This window comes from Carcharodon carcharias, chromosome 2, assembly GCF_017639515.1.
Source record: "Carcharodon carcharias isolate sCarCar2 chromosome 2, sCarCar2.pri, whole genome shotgun sequence".
NCBI classification, from domain to species: Eukaryota; Metazoa; Chordata; class Chondrichthyes; order Lamniformes; family Lamnidae; genus Carcharodon; species Carcharodon carcharias.
In genome coordinates, this window is record NC_054468.1 from 218,881,073 (window position 1) to 218,907,708 (window position 26,636).

General features: G+C 42.4%; 1 protein-coding gene across 1 annotated transcript in view; it reads right to left on the minus strand.

Annotated features, from left to right (window-relative positions):
* Positions 1-26,636, minus strand: part of LOC121288797 (inactive phospholipase D5-like) — a 112,431-nt gene that overhangs the window by 31,024 nt on the left and 54,771 nt on the right. Inside the window, exons 9-11 of the mRNA XM_041207528.1 lie at positions 15,609-15,806; positions 15,022-15,161; positions 6,331-6,496 (exon numbers count right to left, since the gene is read on the minus strand). Of these exons, the coding sequence (XP_041063462.1) occupies positions 6,331-6,496; positions 15,022-15,161; positions 15,609-15,806 (504 nt within the window). The remainder of the gene's footprint in view (positions 1-6,330; positions 6,497-15,021; positions 15,162-15,608; positions 15,807-26,636) is intronic.

Consider the following 26,636-nt stretch of genomic DNA (forward strand, 5'->3'; position numbering starts at 1 on the left):
TGATGTTGAAATGGGTCCAAGTATGTGCAAAAATGATTCGACTTCAGATGGAAAGTCAAGGTAAAAATAAAAGCCAGTTGATCCAGGAAACTTCATCACCCTAATTTCCTCATCACTATTTCTAATGCTCCAATTCCTTTCACGCGACCTTCTGCTTGGTAGACCATTCCTATGGGTCTGTAGGGATTGTCCCAATAGCTTAGGGCACTTGCCCTGGAGAAACTGCATTAATGCTGTTTTGCCAAATTTACAGCAGGAGATTGGGAGCGTCTTGTGGAAATTCTCCCACTGCCATTTGTCACACTCCAAAAGAACCCAGTTCTCTTGATTTCTGTTTTCAATTTCTCACCCATTTCAATCTTCACTGGGCACCTAAACATTCAATATGGCAAACAGGGATTCCACACTCATCACATGCTGCAAGTGTGCACCCCAGCAAGCTGGTGAAGACAAAAGAGATGATCCCAGGACTGTGCCTGAAACAGGCATTAGAGTCTCTATGCATGTCCCGGCCATAATCATTGCCTGATCTCCAGGAAATAAAAATTATCAGATGCTATAATTGAATCTGCACAATAAAATTACCACGGCCCCAGGTTTGATCCCCAGTTTGCACAGTGTTAAAATATATCCAATGTTTACAGCAAATATATTGTACAAATAAAAAAGTGCTCTGAAGCAAACTTCAAGATTATAATCTCATCTCAGGTTTTAGATGGCTGCAATAAACATTTATATAGCACAATCACAAAATGACCCCGAGCACATTGAAGTCAATGAAGTATTTTTAAAGTGTACTCACTGCTGTAATTCAAGGAAATACAACAGCCAATTTGCACAAAGCAAAGACCCAGCACAAACAACAAAACATTGTTTCAATAATCTGTTAATCTGTTTTTATTTTTGTTTGAGGGATGTGTATTGGCTAGGACTTCATTACTCTGCTTTGAAATAAGCCATGGATCTTGGATATTCACCTGAGAGGGCAGACAAGATCTTAATTTAACATCTCATTAAAGTCAGCACCTATGACAGTGCAGCATTCCCTTGGCGCAGCACTGAAGTGTCAGCCTAGATTAAGTGCAGTCCGAGACTGTAATCTGCAACATCTGACTCAAAGGTCAAGATTTGCCAAGGCTGATAAACCCTCATGCAAAACCTCCATTCATGAGATCATCTAAATTCCTCAATTGCAGCCCTGCAATCACTACACAATATCCTATTTTTCTCTATGCAATAAATACAATTAAGAAATTACACAGGAGAAATTCAGTTAAAGAATACAATTGTGAGAGTGGTTTATAGTATTATCAGCTAATCCGTCAACTAAATTAGTGCCTTACATTCAGTTCCAGGTGCCTGTTTTACTGAACCTGCTGCAAAGAGCTCAAGTGTTTTACTGTCCTGGCAAAATGCCATTTCCAAACACTCAGTTTGAGCTTTTCAATTTGTTTTACTGCTGTTTCAAATAGCCTGCTACATGTATTTAACTTTCTCAAAATAACCAATTAATGATGCTATGTTTTAAAGTAATTTTAATTAAAATGCATTATTTTAGATATTAAGGATTATAGGCCATTTTAATTTACAGACTGAGTCTATGGAGAGCAACCTTCAGGCTTCCATGTCAAAACTGCAGCTGCGTCAAAGGTCTCACTTTGAATCGAGGCAAAGTGCATTCCGGGTGCCTGGATTTTATGCGGCACTGTAGATGTCCCCCTCCATGGCTCCCCAGGTGGGGGAGGGGTCATGCCTGATGCTCGGAACAGGTGCCCTGCATCAATTAAATGGCTAATTGGCTATTGAGTGAGTTAAAGCGGAACTCTTGCCCCTCAGGAATAGGAAATCCCAGCTCAGAGAGCTACCAATGAGAGGCCGGCAGCTCTCCAGTTCTGGCCATACCACTGGGACCGGTGGCCACTGCTAGTACTGCACTTGGGGCTTGATGAGGCATTCAGCACTGGATCAGGTTGTGGTAAATGTTTAGGGGTGCAAAATTTAGCCCACGAATTCAGTAGAGCTGTGACTGATTTGTCTATGCCAATGCATAATTACATCATGATGCGGTCAACAGATGATATCATGGCATGCAAAAGGCCTCAGACATTTTTTGGGCACTTCACATCATGAAGTGGAGGTAGAGCGTGTGTAGGAGTGAGGAGGTTGGTTGCTTTCACGATGATGCCACATTGAGAAATTTTTAATGCAAACTCACTTCACTTCTGGAATTAGTTTAGCTGCAGGTTTGAGGCTGAATATTAAACCAAGTGCATTCATTATTCGTGCATACAGCTCCCACAAACAGTAGGTGTTTAGAAACTAGATATAGTTTTGAGTTTATACCTTTTTTATTTATGTGTTAAGAAAGTTAAGAAAGTTGAAACCTGGGTTTGGTTTTACTTTAGTCTTTTTTGAAATGGAGTCAGGAAGTCTCCAGGCTTTATTTGTAAACATGCATTCATCTCAGCCTCCTCCAGAGGTCCCCAGCATCACAGATGCCAGTCTTTAGCCAATTCAATTCATTCCATGTGATATCAAGAAATGGCTGAAGGCACTGGATACTGCAAAGGCTTCTGACCCTGACAATATTCTGGCAATAGTACTGAAGACTTGTGCCCCAGAACCTGTCAAGCCCCTAGCCAAGCCGTTCCAGAACAGCTACAACACTGACATCTACACGTCAAATGGAAAATTGCCCAGGTATGTCCTGTACATAAAAAGCAGGAGAAATCCAACCTGGCCAATTACCACCCCATCAGTTTACTCTCTATCATAGTAAAGTAATGGAGGGGATCATTAACAATGCTATTAAGTAGTGCTTGCTTAGCAATAACCTGCTCACTGACACCTAGTTTGGGTTTCACCAGGGCCACTCAGCTCCTGACCTCTTTACAGCCTTAGTTCAAACATGGACTAAAGAGCTGAACTCCCGGGGTGAGGTGAGAGTGACTGCCCTTGACATCAAGGCAGCATTTGACCAAGCGTGGCATCAAGGAGCCCTAGCAAAATTGGAGTCAATGGGAATCAAGGGGAAAATTCTCTGCTGGTTGGAGTCATACCCAACACAAAGGATTATGGTTGTAGTTGTTGGAGGTCAGTCATCTCAGTTCCAGGATGTCACTGCAAGAGTTCCTCAGGGTAGTGTCCTTGGCCCAACCATCTTCAGCTGCTTCATCAATGACCTTCCTTCCCTCATAAGGTCAGAAGTGAGGAGGTTCACTGATGATTGCACAATGTTCAGTACCATTCGCGACTCCTCAGATACTGAAGCAGTCCATCTCTAAATGCAGCAAAACCTGGACAATATCCAGGCTTGGGCTGACAAGTGACAAGTAACATTTGTGCCACACAAATGCCAGGCAATGATTATCTCCAACAAGAAAGAATCTAACCATCACCTCTTGATGTACAATGGCATTACCAGCACTAAATCCCCCATTATCAACATCCTGAGGGTTACCATTGACCAGAAATTGAACTGGATTAGCCATATAAATACTGTGGCTACAAGAGCGGTCATAGGCTAGGAATCCTGCGACGAATAACTCACCTCCTGACGCCCCAAATTCTGTCCACCATTTACAAGGTACAAGTCAGGAGTGTGATGGAATACTCCCCACTTGAGTGCAGCTCCCACAACACTCAAGAAGCCTGACACCATCTAGGACAAAGCAGCCTGCTTGATTGGCACCTCAACCACAAACATTCACTCCCTCCACCACCAATACACAGAAGCAGCAGTGTGTATTATCTACAGGATGCACAGCAGGAACTCACTAAGGTTCCTTAGACAGCATCTTCCAAACCCATGGCCACTACCATCCAGAAGGACAAGGGCTACAGAAAGTTGCGAATACCACCACCTGGAATTTCCCCTCCAAGTCACTCATCATCCTGACTTGGAAATAAATCGCCTTTCCTTTACTGTCACCCTGTCAAAATCCTGGATCTCCCTCCCTAACAGCACCATGGGTGTACCTACAGCACATGGACTGCACCAGTTCAAGGCGGCAGCTCACCACCACCTTCACACGGGCAACAAGGGATGGGCAATAAATGCTGGCCCAGCCAGCGAAGCACACATCCCATGAATGAATTTTAAAAAATGATGTTTTCTTGAAGTGAAAAGGTGGGTTACCAAGGGGTCAGTAGGCTTGAAAAGTTAAAACAAACACAAAAAGCAGGGGGGGAGAAAAACCATGCTGTTGCCTAGCAACCGGGAATGAGTGAGTGACTCAGTGACATGGAGAGGCAGAAAGGCAGATTTTAGTTCAGTTATTACGTGTATACCACACAGAGAAGACAGAAAAGGTCTAAGACTCTCTCTAGCTGGAAACGGTAACAGACTGCTGAGGATATGAGTTTAAGGAACTCATATATATTGCTCTACAATTAAAGTGACAGTGAATTTAGAGTGAGTTTTCTGGTTATCTCAAGGGAGATACGAATGATGAAGGACTTCTAGTGAATGTTCAGAAATCTACAGGAAAAGAAACCTCTTTGCAACTGAACCAGCTTTACCCTCGGTGAGGAAATAGTGGTATCTCTTCACTGGAGTGTTGGGTCTGTAAGGGTATTGATGGGATAAAAGGGATAGTGCAAGTTGAATCAATGTTGAAATCTTTCCAACCTTTCTGTTGTTTAGTGTAATATAGTTAATGTTTCTTGTTTAATATCTTTTTGTTAAAAAGTCAACTGCAAACTCCTGTGAATTGTTAGTACTCTCCACGGTTTAAAAAAAAATTATGGTCTATCAAGCCAGGTTCCATTCTGGGATCAGATGTGTCCAGTAATAACATCAGCTGGGATCATAACATAGGCCCAGAACTGCCTGATGACAGTGGGCACAAATGCAGGATGATGTTTATTTTTCTGGCTGAAACAGAGAGTGTTGATTTAATCGAATGCAAATTGGTCAGATTTCTTTCAGAAAGTATTTTGGAATATGTGTAATTTAGGAAATGTTACATTAAGGGCCTGTGTAGTAGACCTAATGCAAACTGAGCATGACAGTGGAAGGAGCTACATTGTTCCTTGCATTGTGAGCACACAGTCCTGGAGATTATAAGATAAACAGGCATGCATTCTTGGGAGGAACAGGTGACCATGGATCGATAGATCCCAAAGCTTTCTACCACTGGGTGTTTCCTCACCTCATGTCTGGGTCAATTGTAGACTAATTGATAAAGATTGATTGCTACACTATAGATTCATAGAATGGTTACAGCACAAAAGTGAGCCATTCAGCCCTTCATATCCATGATAGATCTCTGCAAAAGTGACTTGGCTATTCCTACTTCCCCACCTTTTCCTCGTAGCCCTGCAAATTTTTTCTCTTCACATAACTGCCCTTTTGAAAGCCACAATTAAATTACTGTTGTATCATCAACCGCCAGGAACGTAGAAGGCAAACCAGATGAACCTTGGGTCTCTTACTACCTGGCCACTTCAATGTTACTATTTACATCTCTGCATGTCTGTATATCTTATAACCTCCAGGATTGTGTGCTCACAATGCAAGGAGCAATGTAGCTCCTTCCACCATCATGCTCAGTTTGCATTAGGTCTACTACACAGGCCCTTAATCTCCTTCCTACTCTTTCAGTGGACAATTCCCACAATACCTGGTCCCTTGGTGAGCAGTTTCATCCTTGCCATCTGTTGCCCCCTTCCCATTCAGGGCCTGTTTAGTCTCCTATATTTAATAGTGCACCTGATCCTACAGCCAGATTACTTGCCATTCTGTACAGGGGTAGGGTTTCCTAAACATTTTAGGTCTTGGTGAGTCATGTTTTCCCCCTCCACTTCACATCATGCACAATTTTCTGTTCCATTATCTTAAAATTGTGAAAGGTTCACTACTGCCTGTTTCTCGTCAGCTGACTGGAGTTAAAATTACTCTCCTGTTGGACTAAGCTTTCATCTATACCACCTGGGCACAAAACCTTGCCTGGGTGGGACACAGAATGGAAAATCCAGCTGGGGTAGATTCCGTACACATAGCATATCCTGCCCAATCACAATTTGCATTTTTATACAGTGCATTTAACTTTGAAAAACATCCCCAAAAAATTCTGCGCCAAGCCACATAAGGAGATATTAGGACGAGTGACCTAAAGCTTGGTCAAAGAGATGGACTTTAAGAAATGTCTTAAAGGAGGGGAGAGAAGTGGACAGGCGGAGAGGTTTAAGGAGGGAATTCCAGAGTGTTGTGCTTAGATAGCCAGAGGTAAGGCAGCCAATGGTAGAACAATGAAAATCATTGATGCGGAAGAGACCATGAACTTGCAACCCCCAGTCCCCATCCCCCAGTCCCCCAATTGCACTCACCACGTCAAAGCTGCAGTTGATGGGCTCACCACAGAACATTTTCAGGGACCACAGGAAGTTGAGCATTGGTGCATAGGTTCCCTTCCAGCAGCTGACCAACATTCGCACTCTCACTTTCCGCAGAAAGAGAGCTTCCCGTAGCCCATTATCTATCAAAGGCCAGTACCTGAAACACAATTAAATTATTGCTTGCCTTGAACGGAACAAATGGAACAGATATTCTGACTATTAACTCTGGTGGTCTCTATTTCCAGTCTCAGCTGGCACAGTGCTTTCTGGACTCTAAGGGAAGAGATAGAAGTGAAAGATGTGAAGGTATTGTTATGGTCCACGTAGAGACCAATAACTTTTAAAAAGAAATTCAAATTCCCAGTGAATAGCTGAAAAGACAAGATTTCACCTTTTAAGACATTTACTGTAATAAATAAACTAACAGCAACATTGACCAAGCACTATTTCAGTAGGCATCTTATACTTTAAACTACAGAATTTTTCCCTTTTACTTTTAACACAATCGAAAATTCCACTCCACGGTTATACTTTACACTGTCCCTAAAGTAGACATTCAGTTCTCCTGGAACCAGTCCAAAGTGCTCCTTAGCTTCTGAAAGTTTACTTCTGTTCTTTTCCTTTTCCACCTGATAACTTTTTATTCCAGAACTCTTTCATAGCAAGGTTTTCCTGGAAATTCTCCCTCTAGCTCAAGCTAGGTGAATCTTCCAGCCTCATTTCAAATCCTCATGAGATTGGTACTTTCAATCCAGGTGAGAAGTCCCACCTGCATGGCAAACCATAGAGACTTACCACCTCTATCTGCTTCCTCTCTCTCTTTCTCAGGTCCTGGCAGACAGACCTCTCTGTGAAATTCAAGGATATCTTTCAGAAGAACCTTGTAATCCAATCCCACAATGGCCTCTTATGTATCCTTCCCCTCTCAAAGCTCATCTCCATGGTAACATGAATCACATGGGCCTTGTATCCAGGTAGACATGCCAATTAGCTATCCTTTGGACCCCAGCTTCATTATATCTTGAAATTAGTAGACAGTTACAGTATAACAGTTTACAAAACTTGACATTCTTAAAACCTTCCCAGGACTTTGGAGACTAACAGTCTACCCACTGTCAGCACAGAGGCTTTTGCTATTATCTACAAGTATGAACATCCTGAACTTGCTTCCCAGTAAAATAAACTGGTACCCCTTTAAACTTTAGCAATCAAACCACTCAAATTTGCTGTCAGTGAACCCAGAACAGATCACACGACCCCCTTCATTCCTCCATTTCACCCAATGTTAAAACACAGTCCCAAAACATAACCATCCTATAAAACCTCACATTTGTTACAGTATGTGGTCGACAGTTAAAGGACTGAGTTTAAAAGGACTCTGAATTGCAACCAGCTTTGCTATTTAAACACAATTTTCTTGAAATTGGGAAATGAATTCTAATACCAAGTTCTGAATGACAACAGGGATCAAAATATTTCCTTTTTCCAACTGAAATAGGTTTATTCCTTACCTAACAAGTCTCTATTGTACATCAAGATTCAACCAGTGCTCAAGGAATCTTCATCAACAAAGGTCTTTCAACTGCAGAACACTATATCTACCTTCATTGTATTCAGGTTCTAAGAGGCAACCAATAGGTTAGGTATGTTTATTATGAAATTTCACATCCCCTAAAGATGATTTTAGGGATAAAGAGAGCACAAGGGTGATTATCCATACAGTTGTTCAGCAATATAGAGGCAACACAAGCAGCTAAGAACAAACTTGCATTTCTGCAGCATCTTTTACAGCCTCAGGATGTCCCAACGCACTTTACAGTCAGTGAAGTACATTTTGAAATGTTGGTGCTGTTCCGAGCAACAACTTTACCATGGCCTTCTAACCAAGAACGTTGGTAAATCAAGCCGAGGTCGATTTTTTGATGGCCACTCTGTAGGACTGACCAAATGGAATGGTGACGAGCTGCTCTACCCAATCATGTACACAATGTGTTTTTAATAGCCTAGAAATTATTGTTTTGTCTATTAGCAGATAAACATAGAATCATAGAAAAATAGCGCACAGTGAGGCCATTTAGCCCATTGTGTTTATTAGGTTACTGGCTCTTTGGAAAAGCTATTCAATTAATCCTGTTATGGAAACATCTGTGATAGAAACAGGTTACATCATCAACTATTTTAATACAGTTGAGAATCATTTATTTTAATTAAGTTGATGTCTCTGTAAAATAGCAATGTAATACTTTTAAGACAACACCCTTAAGCTGCAGTAATTCCCTACTTTTCATGTATGCTGAGCAGTAAATAGTGGTTTCCTCAATCTCAGTGTTAAGACACTCCATTGTTATTGAACAGCATCACTTACTGCCCCAAGTTTTTCACAAAAGACTTCAACCTGAGGCACCGTCTGCCCTCTCAGGTATGATATAAAAGATTCCTCGGCACTATTTCAGAGGAACAGGGAAATTCTCCCCTGGCCAATAATTATCCCTCTATCGACATCACTAGAACAGATTATCTGCTCATTATGGCATTGCTGTTTGTGGGAACTTTCTGTGTGCAAATCAGCTGCTGCGTTTCCCAAATTACAACGGTGACTGTCCTTCCAAAGTACTCCATTGGTTTTAAAGTGCTTTGCTGATGTCCTCAGCTTGTGACAGGTGCTCTGTAAATGTAAATTCTTCCTTTACAGAACAAACTGGCTATCATTTTATTTGTTCCATTTTTCCGACATCTTCACTAGCCAGCATCTACTTCCTCAGCTGTTTCAACTCATGCGCTATTCTTACCCCCACAGTGTGTCTATGTGCCTTATTCGTTCACCTAAGTCTCTGAATTTCTAAACCTCCACCAGAAAGATTGCTAGATGTCCCTTGAGCCCAGATTTCGGTGGCAGGAGGGTTGCGATTAATGACAAACTATCAGTATTCACTGTCATGGCCTCTCCGAAACGGACCGCAGCTTCAAAAAGCAATACGGGAATCCTGAAGTTGCAGTCTGTCACTCAATGCTCCACCATCGTCCCTCCCACATTCCCTCAGAGCCAGCAATCACTGAAATCAACAGGATCATCCCCTTTTCTGTGCTGACGTTGGTTTTAGAATCCCCATAAAATGTTATACCTTGTTCAATCAGGTTTAACTGGGTTTTTAAACAGAGACGTGAGTGTTGTTAAACGTCACAATTATGATTGATTCGATTTTTTAAACTGAATTCGAATTTTATTCAAAATAAAATTTGCTTGATATAAACATGTTCGAAAACAATTTTATTTTACTGTTTTGTTTCCGCGTTGGCTGCCCATGGAAATCCTTTAATGCTATTGCCTATTTGACAGCTTGATGACAATATTGCAATTCCACACTCAGAATCCCCAGTAAAGAATGTTACAATTAGTTGCAATACCACAGCAGGGCGATAAAGAGTTAAATTTCTCACCACAGAGTTTGCTAGATTTCTCAGCAAGGTTTACTTTGCTAACTTTACTCCAGGCCAATAGTCTTAACCACACAGTCCCAGTTCCAGCCCCAAGAGTGCCCAGCACATAAAAGCATAATCAACCTCATTACAAACTCATCTCTCTCCGTGTTTTGTTCGAGATCTGTTCTACGTTCCAGTATAAGCTTTCATTTTCTTGAGGCAGTGATGGGGACAATGGGCTGAAATTGTGTTAGATGTTTATACTTTTAGCCTTGTGTTATAACTGACATTTAGAGTGATTGGCGAAATTACCCAGAAAATGAAAGTAAATCAAGTAATTGCCAGGATTAACCAAACTGTCACTCCAAGCACTTGTGTGGGCTGAAAGGTCATTTGCTGTTATACCCAATTTGTCAAGCTGTTTGAGCTCTTCTCTACTCCCAGCCCATGGGATTGATAAAATGACCACAGCTAAGTTCAAATAGAATAAATCGTAAAGACAAAAATACTAATAAAATGTTTTAGAGGTGATGAATTAAAGGAAAAATATATATATATATTTATTACTTTCAGCTTTTATAATCAGGAAAGAGGGGAGAGATGCATTTCTGTCGCACCTTTCATTATTTCAGGATATCCCAGAGCGTTTTACAGCCAATGAAGTACTTTTTGAAGTGTAGTCACTGTTGTAATGTAGGAAGTGTGGCAGCTTCTTTTGCACACAGCAAGGTCCCACAAACAGCAACTGATAAAGGTCAGAAAATCTGTTTTTGTGAGGTTAGTTGAGGGATAAGTATTATCCAGGGCACCAGGGAGAACTTTCCTGCTGTTTATCTGGTATTTAGCACACTGCTGTTTGTGCGAGCTTGTTGTTGGCATATTGGCTGCAGCTTCATTACAGCAGCAACTACAATTCAGAAAGTATTTCATTTGCTGCTAAGAGCTATGGAAATGCCCTGGGGCATCTGTGGAGAGAGAAACAGTTATATGACTCCTCTACCTCTCTTTAGCTCTGAAGAAATGAGATGAATTTTATACTGTTTAAGAGGGGGTGGAGCAAGTGGAGCAAAATAGAAGGTCAAGGATATAGATGAGAGCTCAGGGGAGATTGACAAAGATGTCATGGACACAAGACAAAGGGAGTGTTAATGGTAGTGTTAAGGACTAAAGAAGGTGCTGATAGTGGCATAAAGGTAAGATAGCAGATTGTGTTAATAGCAGAACAAGGGCAGGACACCATCTGCTCTCTTAGTTACTGAGCAATGTGTAATGGGGAGGGAGGAGACGAGCCAGATGGAGGACAAGATAGTGTGTAGAAGTGAGGGGAACATTTGCAAACAGGAAGACTTCAGGAATATAAAATCTGGAAGGTTAAATCTCATAGTTTGGATGAAAATAAACAGTATTGTTTGCATACACAAGCATTAGGGAATAATGAAAGTCTTGATCGTAAGAGTCCAAATTATTCTCCATTATTTATTTATGAAATTGGATATCTAGTCCGCCAGTTCCCAGAAAGCTTTACTGCACTTACAGTACACCAGACTGCATTTAGTGTCATGTAGCTTCCTGCTACATCTAAAAAGCATCTTGTATTTATACCACATTAAAGTGCTGTCCAAAGACAGGAGAGAATGCACGCTTACATTTCTGTCCATTTACTAAACAAGTTAAGCCAAATGTCGGAAACCTCATGACAGAACATGTTGGTAAAATGTCTGGGCTCGATTTGAAAACTGTTCAAAAAAAGTGGATTGAATGAAGGCGGGGGCACTGAGGGAGGGGAGCTGCTTTTAACCTTTACCCCAGCATGTAATGGGCAGTTAAAACTGAGCAGGTCACTGACCTGTTCACAACCCGATCCTTCCTTCCTGTTTTTGATATTAACTTGCAGGGTTCAGCAGGTGGATGAGGTGACCACCTAAAGCAGGCTTGAGCCACAGGTTTATGTAAATTGGTGTTGTGTTATGTTTTTGGGACTCTAGTGGAATTTTAACTAGGATCGGAGTGCAGTGGCCTTCCCAGAAGGCTGGCAATTAACGGGGGAAAACAATGGGCTTGGAAAAACTTGCATTTACCTCACAGGGTCCCACAGGCAGAAATACAATAAGGACCAGATGTTCTGTTTTTAGGTGTTGCTTGAGGGATAAACATTGGTCAGAATGCCAGTGAGAAGTCCCCTGCCCTTCCCAACAGTGCCATAGGATCTTTTTCATCCATATGAAAAGGCAGACAGTTTAACGTTTCATACAAAAGGTGGTAGCTTCAACCGTGCAGCATTTCCTCAATGCTGCACTAGAGTGTCAGCTAGGTTTCACACTCGGGTTTCTGATCTCTGGAGTGGGACTTGAATCTACAACCTCAGCGTGCCAGCCACTGAGCCACAGCTGAAGGACAGAGGGGCCCTCCATATATGGACAAAACTTTCCTTTTCAAGGCCCAGAGGAGCAGGTGTGCTGCTCTGAGCCCAAGGAGGAAAGTTGCAGCCTATCCTATCCCTGACTCTTCCTCCCCAACCAGGCCAGAAGACCTTCCCAAAACACCCTCACCGTTTCTTTTCTGGAAACTGGTGAGTGATCCGATTATTTCCCATCAGCAGTTCTCTGTATCCTCTTCTCAACCAGGAATAGACCAGCAGAATTTAAATGAGACCAAATGTTAAACGGTTTCCTGCTGCCTCAGATTACATTAACACCGCACTGTGATCCAATACATAGAATCGTAGAGCACAGGAGGAGGCCATTCAGCTCATCATTCCTGTGCTGGATCTTTGAAAGAGCTTTCCATGTGATCTCTCTCTCTCTGTTCTTTCCCAATAGCCCTTCAAATTGTTTTCCTTCAGGCAGTTAACCTACTCCCTTTAAGATCTTCAGTACTTCAATAAGATCTTCAGTACTTCAATAAGATCACATCTAAGCCAGTGTAAACATTCTTGCAATTTATCTTCATAACACAGGTACCCAAATCTATTTTACAACTCAATTGCCCTTTTGTGTGTTCCCTCCAGGCCCTGACATCCAATATTCGGGGTTATGCTTACAGTTTGTATGTAATATTTAAAGGCAGAGGGCTGGACCAGTGCTTTGTAGAAACTAATTATGACTTCCTCTGATGTATGTCAATTAGCTTTCTATCATGTGTATCCGTCACTGTTAAATGCACACAAAGGCTTTATGGATAAACTTTATGGGCAAAAGAATAGAATTTGAAAAGGACCAACTTTTATTGACAGGGGCATTTCCTCAGACCTTACCTGATTCCCAATGCATACAAACTGGTATTAACTGAGAAATGGAACAACTTCATTCTACCCAAACTTGCTGATTAATCTTGCTTAAATGTTTCGACTGGCTTGTGAATCTTTGTGAATTGATTTAATTGGCATGTGAACATTAGGGTTAACTACCATAATTTATTATAAAACATTGTTTACAGCAAAACAGCCATATCGTATGTGAGCTACATACTTGGAAGATTTCCGTTCTTATAGGAGTGAATAGAAAATGTGTGCTTTCTAATTTATCTATTGTCTGTATAAGGAAATACGCTTAGCAAGGACACAAGAATAGAATGTAAAAGGCCATCTGGTCTATCAAATCTATTCCACAAATGTTTGTTACCTTCAATCTAATAACATCAATGTTTTAGTAGAGGTTAGATTACTCATCAAGACATGAAAGGGAAACCATTTAGAGGGCTAAAGAGAAAAGAGTAGATGAATGGGATTAATAGGCTAGCTGTACCAAGAAACCAGCACAGGCACAATGGGGCGATCAGCCCCCTTCTGTGCCATATCCTTCTATGATTCTAGCAAAAATGGAAGAAAATTTACAGCAATGTTAATCAATTCCCTGCCCCTATTCATGGTGTAGTGGTAATGTCACTAGTAATTCAGAGACCCAGGTTAATGCTCTGGGGACATGGGTTCAAATCCCACCATGGCAGCTGGTAGAATTTAAATTCAGTTGACTAATGCCCTTTAGGGAAGGAAATCTGCTCTACATGTGACTCTAGACCCACAGTAATGTGGTTTACTCTTAACTGCACTCTGCAACAGCCAAGCAAGCCACTCAGCTCAAGGGTGATTAGGATAGGGATTACCAACATTGCCCAAATCTCATTAATGAATAAAGGGAAAAAAAAGTTCTGGTGATGCACAGGCAAATTAAAAAGTTTACTCAACTCATTAATGACAGCCAAATCATACAGGAAAGCAGTGCAGAAGATAATTTGATGAACACTGGCTTTCCAATATGAGAGAAGACTGTCTGGAATCAATTTTTTTTAATGACAGCCGATCACTGTACTGTGATCAGTGACCTTGTGCCATCAGATACTGTATTATCCTTGGCACAGCTGCTATTAGGTTTCAGAATGCACTCAATGAGAAATATAAAAACCAGCTTTAAAAATGATGCATTAAGAATGTGGGCTGATCAAAAGATTTCAACTATAATGTCTCAAAAGCCTCCAAAATTAGATATTATCTTTGCAAATTACTTTCTAAATAATGTAGTTCTTTTATCAGTAAGCTATCTGGCTTTTGAGTATCTTGGTTTCCTGTGTACTATTATCATAATGAGAATTCAATTGTTTAGTCTCCCTGCAGCACCCGCAACTAACGAAGTAATTTCAGACTGGAAATGAGCAGTAAATTGCATTGATTTGTTGAACCTGTGTACAAAGCAGATCCAAGTTCACATTGCCAGTTTTATGAACCATGGCTCTTGTATATTAACAATAAGGGATACTACACTGTACAGTACACTTGTATTAACTTCACTGCTAGGTTTGTAAACTGTCTTTATTTCTTAATCTTCCACTCTCACCCCCACCCCATTCTCTGTTGAAGGAATGGTCTGATGCTGGGGTATGACTGCATGATGCTGCCTGTACCCTCTACCATTCTTTCATCTGTGAGCAGCAACAGGCACCTTAAGCATTGCAATCAAGTCCAATCCACATGTCCAAACAGTCATACTTTTGAACGAAAGAGATCAGGAGCAACGAGTCTGTTTGCCTTTTGCCGTCTCTATTCCAGATTGGTAATTGTGGTATTCAACAGCTACTCTTGACTGTTAACTCAGCACCCACTGGGAACCAAAATCAAAACTTAGTGTGAGCACCGATGACATATTTAGTTACAGGAACATTGGGAGCCAATGGAATCCCATGGAAAATGTGAGAGTTCCAAAAATAAATTGCACATTTCTGCTGGTAAAATATCTAAATTAATGCAGATAGTGAACAAGTCTTACTGACCTCTGAACATTAGTGCGGTTGATAAGAGGCAGAAAATCCATGACAGCCACATGAATGAACCTCTGAGCATTGGCAATAACCTTGAGAACAGCATCAGTATCTTTGGTGCGGCCACTGGGGCATAAAGGTGCAGGAGAAGTCTATCAAGAAAGAAAATGTGAATTAGCAGGCATCAAGCAAGGTTACAACAATTCTTTGCAGTCATTTGCTCTGGTCTCATTCACTTTTCTCAAAAGTGACCATGGCTAGTCTTGGACAGCTGGCCATGATGTATTAAGTACTCTCTCTCCCTCGGCAAAGCAGAGCTTTATCTCTTGAATGCTAGCACCTCCAGAGTTCTAGTGCACCAATGTGGCTCACATCCTTCACCATGAGCTGCAATGCAACATGCACAAAGATGGATGTCTCTAGTGGATTGTGTGTTGACCATGGCAAAGGGAGCAGGAACCAACACGAAAACTAAGCCAGCTGCACTCAGTGCTTAACACTTACTTCTGGGATTAACGAGTGGTCTCACAAAGTGTAAAACTACTCCATTCTCTGAAAAAGCCGCCAATACAGGAGCATCAAAATGAAACTTTACTCACAGCCAGATAGACCTCAGCCTCCATCCCATTCAGCTGTAATTTGAGAGGGGAATGCAAGCTAGAGATACCGAATAGCTTCTTCGACCAGATTTCGGGTGCAGAGTCCCGGTATTCCAGCTGCCAATACACAGAGAAGACTTTATGCAGGTCCAAGCCAAGGCAGCTGCAGTTGTACATGATGATTCCCAACTCTTTCATCTGTGGAATTGAAGTGAATTCTGCTCAAGGCAAAGCAGCAAATGGGAATTGTCAAACTTGCTCCCTCCAATGACATGTGCTACAACTAAAAGCCTGCAAGTGTATTGAACTTCTCTGGCTGAATATCTCAACTGAAATGGTTCTGAGATGGGGAGCCTCCAGTCTGGACAATATTGGACCTGGCAGTGCTTCAGAATGAAAAGGACTCACATTTATACAGTGACTTTTATGAACTCAGGACATCCCAAAGTGCTTTACAGCCAACCAAGTACTCTTAAAGTGTGGTCACTGTTATAATGTAGGAAATGCAGCAGCCAATTTATGCACAGCAAACTTCCATAAAGGGCAATGTGATTTTTGTTATTATTCGTTCACAGGATGTGGGCACTGCTGGCTGGGCCAGCGTTTATCGCCCATCCCTAATTGCTCTTGAAAAGGTGGTGGTGAGCTACCTTCTTGAACCGCTGCAGTCCATGTGGTATAGGTATACCCACAGTGCTGTTAGGGAGGGAGTTCCAGGATTTTGACCCAACGACAGTGAAGGAATTGCTATATATTTCCAAGTCAGGATGGTGAGTGGCTTGGGGGGTGCAGTTGGTGGTGTTCCCATGCATCTGGATAGCTCCTTGAGTGTTGTTGGAGCTGCATTCATCCAGTGGAGAGTATTCTATCACACTACTGACTTGCACCTTGTGGATGGTGGACAAGCTTTGGGGATGTCAGAAGGTTAGTTATTCACTGCAGAATTCCCAGCCTCTGACTTGCTCTTGTAGCCACAGTATTTATATGACTGTTCCAGTTCAGTTTCTGATCAATGGTAATCCCCAAGATGTTGACAGTGGGGGATTCAGCCATGGTAATGCCACTGAATGTCCTGGGGCGATGGTTAGATTCTATCCTGTTGGAGGTGGTCATTGCCTGGCACTTGTGTGGCACAAATGTTACTTGCCACTTATCAGCCCAAGCCTGAATGTTGTTCAGATCTTGCTGCTTATGGGCATGGACTACTTTACTATCTGAGGGAGTCGCGAATGGTGCTGAACATTGTTCAATCATCTGCAAACATCTTCACTTCTGACCTTATGACGGACAGTAGGTCATTGATGAAACAGCTGAAGATGGTTGGGCCGAGTACACTACCCTGAGGAACTCCTGCAGTGATGACCTAGAATGGAGATGATTGGCCTCCAACAACCGCAACCAATCATCTCAGTTTGTGCTAGGTATGACTTCAACCAGCAGAGAGTTTTCCCCCCGATTCCTATCGACTTCAGTTTTGCTAGCGCTCCTTGATGCTACACTTGGTCAAAAGCTGCCCTGATGTCAAGAGCAGCGACTCTCATTTCACCTCAAGTTCAGTTCTTTTGTCCATGCATGGTCCAAGACTGTGATAAGGTCAGGAGCTGAGAGGCCCTGGCAGAGCCCAAACTGGGCATGTCAGCTGGATATTGCTGAGTAAATGCTGCTTGATATCACTGTTGATGACCCCTTGCATGACTTTGCTGATGATTGAGAGTAGAGGATGGGGTGATCATTGGCTGGGTTGGATTTGTGCTGCTTTTTGTGGACAGGACATACCTGCGCAATTTTTCACATTGCTGATTAGATGATAGTGTTGTAGCTGTACCGGAACAGCTTTTCTAGGGGCATGACAAGTTCTGGAGCACAAGGCTTCAGTACTATTACCGGAATATTGTCAGGGCCCATAGCCTTTGCAGTATCCTGTGCCTTCAGCCATTTCTTAATATCATATGGAGTGAATCAATTGGCTGAAGCCTGGCATCTGTGACATTGGGGACCTCAGGAGGAGGTCAAGCTGATCATCCACTCGACACTTCTGGCTGAAGATTGCAGCAAATGCTTCAGCCTTCTCTTTTGCCCTGATGTGCTGGGCTCCCCCACCATTGTGGATGGGAATATTTGTGGAGCTGCTCCTCCAGTGAGTTATTTAATTGTCCACCACCATTCACGACTGAATGTGGCAGGACTGCAGAGCTTAGATCTGATCCGTTGGTTGTAGGATCGCTTACTCTGTCTGTCACATACTGCTTTCGCTGTTTGGCATTCAAGTAACCCTGTGTTGTATCTTCACCAGGCTGACATGTCATTTTTAGCTACGCCTGGTGCTGCTCCTGGCAAGCCCTCCTACATGCTTCATTGAATCAGGGTTGATTCCCCTGGCTTGATGGTAATGGTTGAGTAGGGAACATGCTAGGCCTTGAAATTTCAGATAGCGGTTGAACACAATTCTGCTGCTGCTGAGGCCCAGATAATCCGTTTTTGTGATGCTTATAGAGAAATAACTATTGGCCAGGTCATTGGGGATATCTCTCCTGCTCTTCTTGAAAACACCACCTTAGAAAGCAAACAGGCCTCAGGTCACCAGGAGTCCTCGGGTTTAGGTGCTTAATTATAACAATATTAGGCAGAAACTGAGGAATCTAGACTGGAGGCAGATGTTTGAGGGCAAATCAACAACTGACATGTGGGGGGCTTTCAAATGTCAGTTGATAAGAATTCAGGACCGGCACATTCCTGCTAGGATGAAGGATAAGTATGGCAAGTTTCAGGAACCTTGGATGATGAAGGATATTGTGAGATTAGTCAAAAAGCAAAGGGAAGCATTCGTAAGGGCTAGAAGGCTGGGAACAGATGAAGCCTGCGGAGAATATAAAGAAAGTAGGAAGAAACTTAAGCAAGGAGTCAGGAGGACTAAAAAGGGTCATGAAAAGTAATTGGCAACCAGGATTAAGGAAAATCCCAAGGCCTTTTATACATATGTGAAAAGCAAGAGGGTAGCCAGGGAAAGGGTAGGCCCACTCAGGGACAGAGGTGGGAATCTGTGTGTGGAGCCAGAAGAAATGCGAGAGATACTAAATAAGTACTTCTCATCAGTATTCACCCAAGAGAAGGACTTAGCAGTTGATTTGTCTAGGGAAGAGTGTGTAGATAGCCTGGATCATGTTGAGATCAAAAAAGAGGTGTTAGGCGTCTTGAAGAATATTAAGGTGGATAAGTTCCCAGGGCCAGATGGGATCTACCCCAGAGTACTGAGGGAGGCAAGGGAGGAGATTGCTGGGGCCTTGACAGAAATCTTTGTATCCTCACTGGCTACAGGTGAGGTCACAGAGGACTGGCGAATGGCCAATGTTGTTCCATTGTTTAAGAAGGGTAGCAGGGATAATCCAGGAAATTACAGGCCAGTGAGCCTTATGTCAGTGGTAGGGAAATTATTGGAGAAGATTCTTCGTGACAGGGTTTACTATCATTTGGAAGCAAATGGGCGTATTAGTGAGAGGCAGCATGGTTTTGTGAAGGGGAGGTTGTGTCTCACTAACTTGATCGAGTTTTTTGAGTAAGTGACAAAGATGATCGATGATGGAAGGGCAGTGGATGTTATATACATGGATTTCAGTAAGGCTTTTGACAAGGTCCTTCATGGCAGACTGGTACAGAAGGTAAAGTCGCACGGGATCAGAGATGAGCTGGCAAGATGGCTTGGTCATAGAAGACAGAGGGTAGCAGTGGAAGGGTGCTTTTCTGAATGGAGAGCTGTGACTAGTGGAGTTCCGGAGGGATCAGTGCTGGGACCTTTGCTGTTTGTAGTACACATAAATGATTTGGAGGAAAATGTAACTGGGCTAATTAGTAAGTTTGCAGACGACACTAAGGTTGGAGGAGTTGCAGATAGTGAAGAGGGTTGTCAAAGGATACAATGGGATATAGATCGGTTGGAGACTTGGGCAGAGAAATGGCAGATGGAGTTTAATCTGGACAAATGCAAGGTATGCATTTTGGAAGGTCTAATACAGGTAGGAATTATACAGTAAATGATAGAACCCTTAAGTGCATCGACGGGCAGAGGGATCTGGGTGTACAGGTCTACAGATCACTGAAAGTGGCAACGCAGGTGGATAAGGTAGTCAGGAAGGCATATGGCATGCTTACCTTCATTGGCAGGGGTATTGAGTATAAAAGCTGGGAAGTCATGCTGCAACTGTATAGAACCTTGGTTAGGCCACGCTTGGAATATTGCATGCAATTCTGGTCACCACATTACCAGAAGGATATGGAGGCATTGGAGAGGGTGCAGAAGAGGTTTATCAGGATGCTGCCTGGTCTGGAGGTTATTAGCTAGGAGAGGTTGGAGAAACTCGGATAGTTCTCACTAGAGTGATGACTTGATAGAAGTTTACAAAATTATGAGTGGCATGGACAGAGTAGGTAGTCAGAAGCTTTTTCCCAGGGTGGAAGAGTCAATTACTAGGGGACACAGATTTAAGGTGAGAGGAGAAAACTTTAGAAGAGATTGCGGGGCAAGTTTTTTACGCAGAGGGTAGTGAGTGTCTGGAATTCGCTGCCAGAGGAGGTGGTGGAAGCAGGTACGATAGTGGTGTTTAAGAGGCAGCTTGACAAATACATGAATAGGATGGGAATAGAGGGATACGGACCCCGGAAGTGCAAAATGTTTTAGTTTGACAGGCAAAATGATCGGCGCAGGCTTGGAGGGCCGAAGGGCCTGTTCCTGTGCTGTACTTTTCTTTGTTCTTTGCTCTTTGTCACCGTTTCATCCAGAAGATGACACCTCCAGCAGTCTCTCAGTTCTGCCCCTAGGGTGCCAATGCTAAGTGGGGTTTGACCCACAACTTTCTGAATCAGAGACAGAAGTGAGTCATAGCAGACACAAGAAGGCACAAGAATGCATGCCTCCCAAAATTGGACCAAAAAACACACTTAAGAGAAAGTGAAATGATTTTTGAATGACTAATTAAAAAAAAGTACACAGGGATATTATGTTAGGGACATGGTAATGGCACTTAGAAAATCAGAATATGATTAAGTAGAATCAGGATAGATTTAGGAAAGGGAAATGATAGTTGACAAATTTGTTAAATTTTTAAATAATAGGATGGATAAGAGGAACCATAGTGCATTTGGATTTTCAAGAGTCATTTAATAAGGTGAAATATATTTGCATGGATTCAGGATTGATTAACGGACAGAAAACCGACAGTAGGAATAAATAGGACATTTCCAGGTTGGCAAGTTGTAACTACCGAGATACCACAAGGTATATGGGCCTCAGCTATTTACAATCTATATTAATGATTTAAGTGAAAGGACTGAGTAAAACATATCCAAGTTTGCTAACAATTTGTTTTATTCCTTCACTGATGTGAGCATTGCTGGCAAGGCGGATATTTATTGCCCATCCCTAATTGCCCTTGAACGAGATGGCTTGCCACACCATTTCAGAGGGCAGTTAAGTACACCAGATTGCTGTGGGCCGGGAGTCACATGCAGGCCCGACCAGGTAAGAATGGCAGATTTCCCCCCTTACAGGGCACTGGTGAGCCAGGTGGGGTTTGAAAACAATTGATGATAGTCTCATGGTCACCATCACTGAGACTAGCTTTCAATCCGAGATTTGTTTGAATTTTAATTCCAACAGCTGCTGTGATGGGACTTGAACCCATATCTCCAAAGCCTGGCCCTATGGATGAGCAATCCAGTGACATCACCACTATGCCACCACCTCCCATGCACATTTAGCAGGTGGTAAACAGTGAGGAGGATGCAAGAGAGATTATAGGTGGGTTGGGCAGATGGAATATAAGGCAGCAAAGTGTAATATTATCCACTTTGGTCAGAAGAATTTTAAAAAGCAGAATGTTTTTTGAACGGTGAGAAGCTGGGTAACCTCGCATTCAAAGACATCAGGGTATTCCTGTACATCAATCACAGAAAGTTAACATGCAGGTACAGCAAGCAAGACAAATGGTATGTTGCCTTTTGTCACAAAGGGGTTACAGTACAAGAGTAAAAAAGGTTTTACTACAGTTATATAAGGCATTGATGATGTCATACCTGGAGTAGTGTGTGTACTTTTGGACTCCTTACCTAAGGGACAACATACTCGCCCCAGAGGAAGGGCAACTAAAGTGGTTCCTGGGATTAAGGGATTGTCCTACGAGGACAGATTGAGTAGACAAAACGAATATTCTCAGTTTAGAAGGAGAGCTAATCTAATTAAAACATAAAACATGCTTCAGGTGCTTGACAGTATAGATGCTGAGAAAATGCTCCCTTGGCTGGGGAATCTAGATGACGGGGGTGACGGTCTCAGGATAAGGGGTTGGCCATTTAGAACTGTGATGAGGAGAAACTTCCTCAGTCAAGGGGTTGTGAATCTTTGCTGCATCCAGAAAGCTGTGGATGCTCTGTCACTGTGCATATTTAAGAGAGAGAGGCTGAATTAAGGAAAGGGAATTAGGGCAAATCTGGATGCTGCAGGAAGGTGGAATTGAGTTAGAAGATCAGCCATGACTTTATTGAATGGCAGAGCAGGCTCAAAGGGCCAAATGACTTACTATTGCTCCTATTTCTTATGTCCTTGTGTTCCAAGAAAACACAAAGCCATAAAGGACAATATATATTCGTGGTAAACTTGAACAGGCAATGGATCATTTTTATGGGAATACAATTGGATACAGACCAGAAATTCTCATCTGGCATCTGGGGCTTAAATAAAAATGAAATATTAAACTTCAATCTCATTTAATTACATTCTCTGTGGATTGTTTCAAATAGCTTACAAAAAAGAAAATGAGCTCAGTTTGTGTTAATACGTTAGCTGGAAGTATTACATTAACTGAAAGGCTGATCTGTCTTAAGCAGCCTGTGACGAATGTAGAATTTTAATTTCAGGAGACTCATATCTAAATGAATTTTAAAAGCAATAGTCAAGCATTTTCATAATGAAAAATAGGAGACAATTGTGCTGCATGAAAAAAAGCAGATTCTTTTTAAGATGAATTAGTTAGTTAAAGCTGTTTGGACTATACTATATAGTAAGAGGGAATTGGCAGTTGGGTTACCAACCCTCCAGGATTAGCCTGAAGTCTGCAGGATTTGAAGATTAATCTCCAGAATGCTGCTGGAAGCAACCCAAGAGAAAAAGCATAGGGACATTAAAAAATATTGTGTCGAAAAGAGAGACATGTTGCCGAAGCTCTTTGTCTTGCACTCATCAGGACAAACACTAGAATGCCAAATTTCAAACAATCACAACAATTTATACTACAGGAGAAAAGGGTGCTGATTGGTTGGTGAGTTGACTAATTGTACCTTTTTAAAATTTTCTTTGAAGATTTAATATTGGAGATGGGATGAAAGGCTGTTTGAGTGATGGTGTGTTGGGTGACTGATGGCAGCAGTATGAGGATGGGGCAGTGACTAAACCTCCAGGAATATGTCCAACCAGAGTAGCCAACCCCATATGGTGGGTTTTGAGACTTTGGATCCAGCCAACATATGGTTGTCCAGTGGTTATGGTGCTGGACTAGCTAATCAAGGGTCATGGAGCTCATCTTCCATTTCCACCTGGATCGAGCATGGCCACTGAGACAGCCACAAGGCTTACCCGAAGCCAACACAGAAGCCTGGAGTGAAGGACTAAATTATTTTCTGTTCACGCCTCATCTGAAAGACTGCTTGCAAGTTCTGGGCCCACCAAAAACTCACCAGCTATAGAAAGGGTGGGAAAATGGAGAGAGCAGAGCTGACCTGGAGGGAGGGCCTCGCATGAGTCAGCAACAAGCTGACGGTTTGCTATATGGCCTCAGGAGGAGCAGCTTTACCAGTAAACTTTAACCACACCACTGAAGGCATCTCAAACTCCTAGTGCAGATGAGCAGAGTGTACACAGTTACACGCTCCAGCCATTTCTATTTGATGATTGCTGTACTGGTCGTACCAATCGGCATTGGACTCCAATGTGCAAATTTAAGTAGACTCCCATTGGAAACAGGTGGGCAAGCTAAGTTGCATCAGACAGGCCTTGGGCAATGGGACAGCCATTGTTCCCAAATTTTCAAAAGTCACTGCATGGTGGTGTAGCAGTAATTTCACTGGACTAATAATCCAAAGGCCAAGCTAATGTTCTGGGAACACAGGTTCAAATCCCACCACCTCAAACCGGTGGAATTTAAATTCAATTAATAAAATCTCAAACTGAACACTAGTCTTGGTAATGGTGACTATGAAACTATCATTGATTGTCATAAAAACCCATCTGGTTCACTAATGCCCTTGAGGGAAGGGAATCTGCCATTTTTACCCAGTCTGGTCCACATGCAACTTCAGACCCACAGCAATTTGGTTGACTTTTAACTGCTCTCTGAAATGGCTTAGCAAACCACTCAGTTCGAGGACAATTAGAGATGGGCAGCAAATGCTGGCCTTGCCAGTGACACCCACAGCCCATGAAAGAACACATTTTTAAAAATCTTCAGGAGAAGGTGACTAGTTAAAAATCACCTTTGCCCATCCCCACCTCACGTGAGTTTATAATGCTACCGTAGCCTGCTTTGAAATAAAACTATAAAAATCTGGTAATTTGTGAGCTGACCAGAAAGTGTCTGTGAAAGCCACAAGTTGGTCATTAAAAACCCAATTGATTTACTAATATCTCGCAAGGGAGGTAACCTGCCACCCATTGTCGGGCCTTGATGCATCTGTGGGATTTAGTCTTAATGTCGCCAGCGTAACTAGGGTATTAAATATTGCCTTTCCAGCATCAATTACATCCCAAGAATAAATATTCTAAAACAAAGTAAGGTAGTTCTCCCATTCAAACATTACATTGTCTAATAATTTGGTTTTATTCTTTTCTGCTTCCAAGAATCATTCCTAATCGCAAATAATTAGTGACTAACCTGCTTTTAAAATTGTAATATCTTCTCTTATTTGATCTGACAGGAGATAAACTACATATCCTACATGCTCTCCAGTAGAAAATGAACTACCTCGATGTTAATTCTTAGACCCAAACTATGCTACACTACCTCAGTAGCAGAGAATAAAAGTTATAGGCTTCAGTTCTTAAGAGTCACTGTATGCTTATAGCCAACTCTGCCAAGCTACTTTCATTTGGAAACAATGTTGTACAAGGCAAAATGTAACACATTCATCATTCTCTTATTTGGCCAAATTTGTTAATGTGTTTTCTTCCCTTCTAGGCCTCCACACACACAGTGCAGAGAATCTGAGCAAAGTACAGTAATTGCCCCTTCCATACAGGAGGAGAGGGGAACTTCTATGGAATGGCATGGTTCAAGGGGGGGCCAAAATTTTCTGAATCTTAGAGCCACATATGATAACCTTCAGACATCTGAGAGCTGCCAAGACCGGGACAAGCTTCACAGACACATTTTTATTACTATTGCGCACACTTTTGTGAGGAAACCTCCAGCTTTTTCTTCTCTAATCCTCCAGGCTTCCTTCACACACCATTCAGATAGTGGCAAAAACAAATCTGCTTCACTGACGCACATCAGAGCTAACACATGCTCAATGCTTAACTAAAAGATTGATTTTACTTGGAAAAAATAACATTGTAGCCTCCTACTGAAACAAGAAATTTGAATCAGAGTAATTGTGTCCCAATACAGTACATTCTTACATTTCCGTTCTGTATTAAACCATTCCCTCCCTTCCTAGACAGAGGCCACAGGTTGAAGGGTCAGCAGCGAGAGGATGGGTTAGGGAACCAGAGAAAATGATGCCAAGGGTCACACAACCCAATGAGAGACCGGTGAGAAACCACAAAAGAAATCTCACCGCAGCGCTGGAACAATTCGTTGATCTTAACCCTCCTCCCTCTCTCCACCCAGAGCTGCTGCCTGTTCTCTGGTTCTCTCCCTCTATGAAGCTGTTCATGGCCAAAGCTGCACCAGCTGTTTACCTCCCTCCAATGCAACAGTTTAACAGCTTTCACAGCACCAGGAATGAGCCGTCAAACTCAATGTGTGTCAAACAGCCACATGTGGCTCCGTGAGCTGCAGTTTGGCCAGCCGCTCAAGTCACAAAGTCACTGTAGAGTAATTGACTTGCAGTGCAATCTGTCAAACCACTCCTGCTACACCAAGAAGAAACTTCCAAAATCGCCCAGTGAGCTTACACAGTGATTCACTGATCTCTGCGGATCAGGCATGATTTGATTCCCAGTCAGTGCTGAGTTAACTGATCTCAGTCATGGCAATACGAGGGATATGCTACAACTGGCCTCCACACTTTGATATGGGGACGTGGAGGGAGGGATAAATTAGCCGAGGTTCCCACTTCAGATCGCTATCTGACGACGGCTGCTCAAAGTGCATCAGGCTGGACGACAAAGAGGACAGCTTCACACTTGCATGATGAGTCACTAGAACAAGGGACTGAAGAACAACCAACACCCTTGGAATTGTCTCCATCAAGTGCCCAATGCCTTCCAGGGAGGGGAGGTGATGGGTGGAAATGAAAGGAGAGAAAATTGGTGAAAAACCCTAGATGAAAACAGTAGCTTTTCTTGGTGTGACATTGTGGAGAACTATGGCCTCAGTATTGTATCATCTGGATCTCCATAACTCTGCAAACACTCCTCTGAACTCAGAAGTTATTTCCCCATCAATTCTCCCAAGAGCGTTGTGTGTCAGCCTTGCTTCAGTAGAGGCATTCTTCCCTACTAGTCAGAAGCTAGTGGTTTGAAGCCAATTGAGAGATTCGAGCAAAGAATCCAGGCTGACACTTAAGTATTGAGGAAATGTTCGGTGCCATACTTCAGAAGTATTAAACTGGAGCACTGTTTGCTTTCTCAGGTTGAGTGTAGTACTATTCACATAAGAGCAGGAGAGTTCTCCCCAATGTCCTGGCCAATATCCTCTTGTCCTCTTAACCAACAGCAAAAACAGGAGATCTGGTCATTTATTTCATTGCTATCTGTGGTATCTTGCTGTGCGCAATTTGGTTGCCACATTTTCTTCCTAGAATGGCAGCAATGGTTAATCA